We start from the raw sequence: 8,456 nt of genomic DNA on the forward strand, positions 1-8,456 counted from the left end.
GAGGGAAACTGTGTGTGTGTGTGTTTGTATGTGTGTGTGTGTGTGTGTGTGTGTGTGTGTGTGTGTGTGTGTGTGTGTGTGTGTGTGTGTGTGTGTGTGTGTGTGTGTGTGTGTGTGTGTGTGTGTGTGTGTGTGTGTGCATGCGTGTGCGTGTGTGTGTGTGTGTGTGAGTGTGTGCCTGTCTGACGCAGAGCCGGGCTTGACTGATGGCGGGGGTCAGGATCGACCCGTTACCCACTGTACATCTCTCTCTGGTTCAGGGCCTTCCTCTTTCGCACCGAGGTTCCTCCGCTCCGAATGGTTTTCTTTTGTCCTGACGGAGAGCGATGTCTGGAAGCAGAGCGCCCGAGGACGGAACGCAGGCCAAGAGCAGGAGGAGGAGGAGCAGAGGGAGGAGGAGGAGGAGGAGGAGGAGGCGAGCGAGGGAAGGTGTATGGAGGAGCGTTGTGCTGTGAATGGCAATGAAGAGAAGAAGGTTTCACCGGGGGTGGACCCGGCGCCGTCCGTCGGCGGGACAGAAGACGTGACGCAGAGCGGCCTCCACACCACCTGAAGACGCCCAGAGATGAGGAGAAGTCTGCTGGAGGGATATGAAAACAGCTCGTGATGGAAGGGCCCGAAGGCCGCTGCAAACAAACACCGAGAAGAAACAGCTGTCCCCCCCCCCCCCCCCCCGAGATGGGAGACCACAGCCCTGGACTGGGGGCTGTGGGACAGAACACCTACACACCGGCTGACTGACTGACTGACTGACTGACTGACTGGCTGACTGACTGACTGACTGACTGACTGACTGACTGACTGACTGACTGACTGACTGACTGACTGGCTGACTGACTGACTGACTGACTGACTGACTGACTGACTGGCTGACTGACTGACTGACTGACTGACTGACTGACTGACTGACTGACTGGCTGACTGACTGACTGACTGACTGAGTAGCTAACTGGCTGACTGACTGACTGACTGACTGACTGAGTAGCTAACTGGCTGACTGACTGACTGACTGACTGACTGACTGAAAAATAAGGAGTGTGCTTTAGTTGGATAAACAACACACACACATACACAAACACAAACACACACACACACACACAACATAACATAACAACCCACCAAAATTATTCTCACACACACATAAACACACACACACACACACACACATAGTACTTCAGTATCACAGAGTAGTACTACAGTAATACAGAGTAGTAGTAGTACTACAGTATTACAGAGTAGTACAATAATACAGAGTAGTAGTACCACAGTATTATAGAGCAGTACAGTACCACAGAGTGGTAGAACTACAATATCATAGAGTAGTTTTAAAGTTCATTAAGAAGCTTATGAATATTTCCTAAATGATTAGTCCATGGTCATAGAGCTCCATTAGTGATTAGTGATGTAAGAACTTGGTTTTCAATCTAAACGGCGCTTTCTGTTTCCAGATTGCTTCATGGTGATGCATGATGGGACATTTTAATCAGCAGGTCCTCAGATACAAAGCAACCGTCGGATCCACTCATTCGCTACGCATCGCGTCCGTGTTCCTACGAGCGGATTTAATGACGGCTACGCCAGCCCAGAAGGTTCTGTGTCTGAAGAAAGAAATGAAGCCCCTCAACGGCTTTTCATCCTCATCATCATCCAGAGGGGAGAGGGAGGATGAAAGGAAACAAGGAGTGAAATTAACAATGTTCAGGAATAATCAGACAATGTCGTATTTGTAGGGAGATATTCCTAGTGCTAGATATTTCTGTTTGTAGTATTTTACTACAAGAAAGTACAGAGCCAGGTCATTAAGGAGCAGGTAGGGGTTAGACAGTACAGAGACAGGTCATTAAGGAGCAGGTAGGGGTTAGACAGTACAGAGACAGGTCATTAAGGAGCAGGTAGGGGTTAGACAGTACAGAGACAGGTCGTTATGGAGCAGGTAGGTGTAAGACAGTACAGAGACAGGTCATGAAGGAGCAGGTAGGGGTAAGACAGTTCAGAGTTTCCGACATTTTGAGAAGGATTGTCTAACTTGTGTTTGAGCTTCTGGCCTGCTGTTCCCAGATGTTCGTCCACTGCCACCTTCTCAGTGTGCTGGCCTCTGACGTCCAGTGGCGGGGGGGCGGGGGTGTTCTACAGGTCTGCGGTCGGCCTCACACCCTTTGAAGAACAGCCGGGAAGAACAAAGAAGCTAGTCTCTATTTTGTGTTTTAGCTGCTTAAGGATTTGACTTCTAAATCCCCTTTTAATATTTCCATTTCCCCAAACAATTTTTATAAATAGTGTTTAAAACCACAGACAAGCCGCTGGTTAACTATTTTTAATCCCGTCACCGAATGCACTGCGTCTCACTCTGCAAGTGGGTCACAGTGGAGACGCGTTGTGAAGCACATCCTCTGCGTTCAAGTCTTCTGAAATCTGCCCGTTCTCGGAGAGAACTGTACTTCAGGAGGGTTCCTCAATCAATCATTCTGCTATCAGAGCTCTTAACTTACGACGGAACATCTCCTGTCAAACCCTCTGGAGTCACGGAGCGTCATCTGACTAAGCGTGAGTGACAGGCTCCGCGTGAACCAAAAGGGACGAGAGGAGCGACCAGCAGCTCCACGCCTCGCTGCTGTCCTCAAGCCTTCAAGCGGAGGAACGCTCTGAACAAACTCCCGCTGACTTCTACAAACCAATTACTAAATAATTAATGAGAAAACACACCTGAGCCACACACGCCAGAGCGGGGACAGTGAAAAATGTAGCAATCAGAAGAATGAAGCAAAAGCCATGCAGTCCAATTACCGCTGAAGCGTTGCTGTGCAGAGCAGAGATGCAGGACAGCTGATTGTTATCCATATATTAGAGATCAGCTGGGAGCACACCGCGCGCGCGCGCGCACACACACACCTTGAAGTGCAGAAGACCCGTTGAGGCATAGAAGTAAACTAAATGGACCACAACCTGAACAAACTGGACTACCAACACTTGTAAAAGACAAACATGGGATTACATTGACTGCTGCTGTCGTTGTTATTATGAAGCTCAGTGTGAAGTATTCTCCGTACAAAACCATTTACAAATCAATAGATGATTGACAGAGAGAGAGAGAGAGAGAGAGAGAGAGAGAGAGACAGTCAGGGAAAGAGAGAGAGAGAGACACACACACACACACAGACAGATAAACTGTATTGTTACATGAGAGGAGAAGCAGCAACTCATCTGGGTGTGAATTCAAAGACATGCTGAACGCCTAATACAGGCCAGCCCTCATACTGTATGAAGGGTTTAACGCGACCTCCTCTGACGACTTAATGAGAGATGGTGTTCTGGCTATGGTCAAACGCTGTTGAATTCACACATGGTGCCACAGCGCCACCTGGTGTCTCAGACTCGAGACAAACACTGCACTACAACTGTGGGACAACCTCGCTCAATACATTTGTTTGACAAAAGTCGTTTCGTTTTACCTCTTTTACATTATTTTGTTTTAGTGATTTTAAGTTTTTAATGGATTCCTGCCGATGAAAAAATGCGGTAAAGCAGCTCACATCAGCAGGAGGCTTTTAACTTGGAAACGCTCTCGAAAGTAAGGCGCAGGCACGGAACGCTGACAGCTGAAGGGTCGAAACGGATCACCCACAACTAGCGGCCAATTAAAAGCTTTCACCAATTAAGATATGAGGACAACGTTTGTTACCACACTTGTTAACTTTTCTAACTATTCATTTAAAACGACATGGAGAAGATTGAAGAGAAGATAGAGGATATGGAGAAGGATGCACAGGAAGACAGAGGCTACACGTTAAAGGAGAGACATAGGGGAGAGGGAGATGAGGAGGGAGAGAGAAAGAGGCAGGTGGGGGGAGAGGGGGGGGGGGGGGGGAGAGATGGCAAGACGGATAGGAGGACTCATAATAAAAGAAGAAACCAGACTCATCCTCGGCCATCATTTATTTATTGTTTTTATGTACAAATCAAAACTACAAACACAAGGTCATGAGGGGCAGGGTCGGGGTTCGGGTGGGGTCAGGGGGGTGGGGTCGGGGGTCTACAGGCTGTGTCTGACGGTGCGTCTGCGGAGGCCGAGCAGGTACTCCTGGGCCTGGTCCAGCCCGGTGCGGGGCTCCACCACGGGCGGCGGGCCTTCCACCAGCTTCACGAAGTAGTGGCAGTACACCTTGTCCATGATGCCGAACATGCCCCGGCCGTGGTAGCGGATCCTCTTCAGGTACTTGCCCTTCCCGGAGTGGGACTCCGCTGGGGGGGGGGGGGGGGGGGGGGGGGTCAAAGGTCACAACGTGGAGTAGCAATAACCACGCCCATTTCTTCTGTTTTTGACCGAATGTTGATTTCATTTTTCAAGTGAAAACATCTTGCTGCATTTAGAACAATAAACAAAATGCTATATTTAGTAAAAAAAAAAACATGCTGCATTTTACATGAATTAACATTACAATTACAATTAGGGCATTTCTTTTTATCCAAAGCGCCTTACATCGGTTAATACACACATTGACACACCGACGGCAGAGTCAAACATGCAAGGCTACAGCCAGCTCGTCAGGAGCAGTCAGGGTTAAGTGCCTTGCTCAGGGACACTCAGCTAGGAGGAGCTGGGGATCGAACTAGCAACCTTACAAGACAACTGTTCTACCTCCTGAGCTAAGCTGACCTTAGATACATTTAGTAACATGAGACTTAGATACATTTAGTATAATTTCCCTAACCCATGTTTACCAACCCCTATACCTAACCCATGTTTACCAACCCCTATACCTAACCCATGTTTACCAACCCCTATACCTAACCCATAAGTTCTCACTGCTTATATCTATGATGATGGTGTAGGGGTATTCACAGGCTGTGGTGTTGAAGCCTGATGGTGTAGTCACATGTTGTGGTGTTGAAGCCTGATGGTGTAGTCACATGTTGTGGTGTTGAAGCCTGATGGTGTAGTCACATGTTGTGGTGTTGAAGCCTGATGGTGTAGTCACAGGCTGTGGTGTTGAAGCCTGATGGTGTAGTCACATGTTTTGGTGTTGAAGCCTGATGGTGTAGGGGTATTCACAGGCTGTGGTGTTTTAGACTCACCGATGTACAGGTTGGACTTGTATTCCACGTTATGGTTCTTAACAGCCATGTCCTGAGCTTCTAGAAGCACCTAGGGATGAAGACAGGAAGTAGATCAGAAAACATGGGTAGTAATGCCCCAGTCAGTGTCCACCAGTAGAATACTGTGGTTGTACTGGGCAGTTCCTTGTAGAATCATTAGAAGAATGTCATTGTACTGGGCAGCTGTTAACTATACAGACTATTTTAAACAATGTCAACTTTATTTACTTTATAAACTATTATACTATACTACTATAGACTACTAATGTCTAGACTCCGTCTCCTTCACTATCTTGACGCTAGCGTCTAGACTCCGCCTCCTTCACTACCTTGATGCTAGCGTCTAGACTGCCTCCTTCACTATCTTGAACCTAGCGTCTAGACTCCGCCTCCTTCACCTCTTTCACTATCTTGGCTCCTTTCTTGTCGTTAAACTCCAGCTGGGTGATGGCCTGGTCGATGCTCAGGCCTCGGATCTGTTCAAAGGGTCAGAGGTTAAAGGTCAGTCAGCCATACATCATCAGTAGTGTGTAGAGCCCCCCCATCTACTGAGAACACTGTGGCGTCTCACCATCTTAGCGAGGTACCACATCTTATCTTTGCTGTACTTGATCTGTCTTCTACAGTGGTGGACCTCCTGTAGAGCGGGAGGATAACAGATAGATAGACGGACAGACAGACAAATTAAAACCACATACGATTAACAAAACACACAGACAACAAACTCAAACCACGGATAAGATTAACACGACCGACAGACAGATAAACATGACAGACAAGAACTTTCTGGTTTTTTTAATGACTGCTCTGCCCTAGGTGCAGAATAACTTCCTGTTTCTCTGGTAACATGCATCGATTGACCTACAGATGAAGTGATAAATGACTCTAATCAGATGAATGAACAGATATTGATCTGTATTATTAATTACCAAACAGATGAATGACCTGATATTGATCTGTATTTATAAATGACTCTAAACAGGTGAATGTACTGATCTTGATCTGTATTTATAATTGACTGAACTGGATTGATAAAAGTACAAACACGTGGAGGCGCCCCCCCCCCCCCCCTTTGACCCATCTTCACTACATGACCACGGCAGCAGGACCGGGTCCGAGCCGCCTGGTCCCGTGACTCACGGCTGCTCTGCGGGGCTCCCCTGGGAGCTGAGGGGGGTACAGCTGCAGATTCCTCCTCTCCCAGTTCTTGTTGACCTCCAGAGCGGCGCTGGTGTGCAGGCCGGCCAGGGGTCTGCCAGAGAGGGCCGTCCCCCTAACAGAAGGACAGAGCAGGGGGGACTGAGCTCACGGCTCCTCCTCTGGTTGGACCATCACATTGGATGTTGACGTCAGAGCTAGGGGTGTAACGGTACACGTATTTGTACCGAACCGTCACGGTACAGGCACTTCGGAGCGGTGACAGAGGTGTACCGCGGTACGTTAATGTGGCGTACATAGCGGGCAACGATCGTCGAATAGTCGGATTCACGTAGAATATCGAGTAATGAATGTGACTATTGCTATTTGTTACACGGCGTGTTACAATAGCGTCCTCGGTTGCTAAGCGACGTCAACATCTTTGGCGGACTATTTCTCTGCTGATCAACACTACGAATGCTGGTAACAAATAAATTGTAAAAAGACACACCGTGTGAAGTTATATTTTTGACGTGTCTAGTTCACCATCATGCAGGCTGTGTTCAGTAAAATAAATAATTAAATAAATAAATAGCGACCCGTTTTGAATGTTGATGTTGCAGTTGTTGAAATAAACAGATTGATTTCATACAAATCATAAAAGCCTCTCCCTGTGTCATTGTGTGTGCGTGTATCCGAGGTGCGTGCGTGGGGGTTTCTTGATTGAGTGATTTTCGAATATTAATCGAATACTTCTCAGCGAATATCGAATAGTATGTTTTGCCAGAAATGCACATCCCTAGGACACGCATTTGAAAAGGCACCATCCAGGTGTTACTATCACTGTTGCTGTGGGGAAAAAAAACGAGCTATGCAAACCCAGCTCACGACACTATTTCAACAACCCCTGTCTGGGAATTCAGAAATGCAAATGCCATAACCAAGTTTATTGGTGTTTTCATTGCTGCTGATCTACGGCCATTCTCCATTGTTGACAAACAAGCAGTTTTTAAAAAAATTCCCCTTAACTATGAACCGTACCGTACCGTACTGTGACTTATAAACCGAGGTACGTACCGAACCGTGACTTTTGTGTACCGTCACACCCCTAGTCAGAGCTGTGTCTCTCAGATGGAACGATTATGTCAGGGTTAATGTGCTTTATTCTGCTTGAATTATTTACCAACCGTGCATTGGATATTATTTAATCTAGAGCGTCATTGGTTTTATATCGACTGAATCAGCTGAAGTCAAGCACCATTAAAGGTCTGCCGCAGTGCTATGAGCATATTGTTGCTGCGTTGTCAAGGAAACATGTGGTCAACATCTGTCAAGTGGACCTTTGGTGTAAGTGTTGGGTTTGTAGCGCATTTATTCAGAGCTGTTAAAAGGCAGAGGTGTCCCGTTATTGGAATAGAAGGCCCACCCTTAGAACTTCATTGTCCAATCAGGATTAAGTATTTAACAACACTGTGGTAGAATCCCTTCTAAATACAAACACATGATATACTTTCTGCTGCTTCTGACTCCAAAAGCTTCTCTGTCCAGCTGGTCTTACGTCGTACGTGCCCCGGTGTTCATTGCATGCTCTATTCTCAACTTAATTTTACGGTACTGTTATATATATAACATGTACATCAAATGTAGACCAAATGATGAATGGTAAATGGACTGCATTTATGCAGCACTTTTCTAACCAGTGGCCACTCAAAGCGCTTTACAATACTGCCAAACATTCACCCATCCTTACACACATTCACACATCAACGGCGAAGTCAGCCATGCAAGGAGACAGCCAGCTCGTCAGGAGCAGTTAGCAGTCAGGTGTCTTGCTCAGGGACACCTGAAGGAGCTCTGCATGCTCCAAAGAAACAGAGGAAACATGAAGCTGTGGTGTGTCCTCTGTCTCCCTGCTGTCTCCAGCCTCTTACCTCACATGACCAGTCAGACTCCTCAGGAAGGAAAGCCCTGAGAGAAGACACGCGGAAACACATTAAACGGCAAGTAGTGATAAACTGTCAGTGTTGTTTAATAAGGTATATAGTTAATAATAATAATAATAATAATGAAACAGATGCTCACCGCGACCTGTGCAGGCAGTCGCCATGTTGAAACAGATTACGACAATAGGTCGATCAGGTTTACGTTAATAGACTGCGAAAGTATTAGAAAATGAAGGTGACAGTGGGTAATCGTCGTATTCTATATAAAAGTCTAACGTCTTC

General features: G+C 46.8%; 1 protein-coding gene across 1 annotated transcript; it reads right to left on the reverse strand.

Moving 5' to 3' along the window:
* Nucleotides 1-3,923: 3,923 nt before the first annotated feature.
* Nucleotides 3,924-8,343, reverse strand: mrpl22 (mitochondrial ribosomal protein L22). Its single transcript, XM_079738809.1, has 7 exons — nt 8,314-8,343; nt 8,163-8,199; nt 6,235-6,367; nt 5,666-5,731; nt 5,493-5,570; nt 5,074-5,143; nt 3,924-4,239 (listed from the first exon to the last, which is right to left on the reverse strand). Exons 1-7 carry the CDS (start codon nt 8,336-8,338, stop codon nt 4,031-4,033), a joined length of 618 nt encoding a protein of 205 aa, XP_079594935.1. The 5' UTR covers nt 8,339-8,343; the 3' UTR covers nt 3,924-4,030.
* Between the last annotated feature and the right edge of the window lie 113 nt (nt 8,344-8,456).

The sequence above is a fragment of the Pollachius pollachius genome (genome assembly GCF_949987615.1).
Source record: "Pollachius pollachius genome assembly, chromosome: 6".
NCBI classification, from domain to species: domain Eukaryota; kingdom Metazoa; phylum Chordata; class Actinopteri; order Gadiformes; family Gadidae; genus Pollachius; species Pollachius pollachius.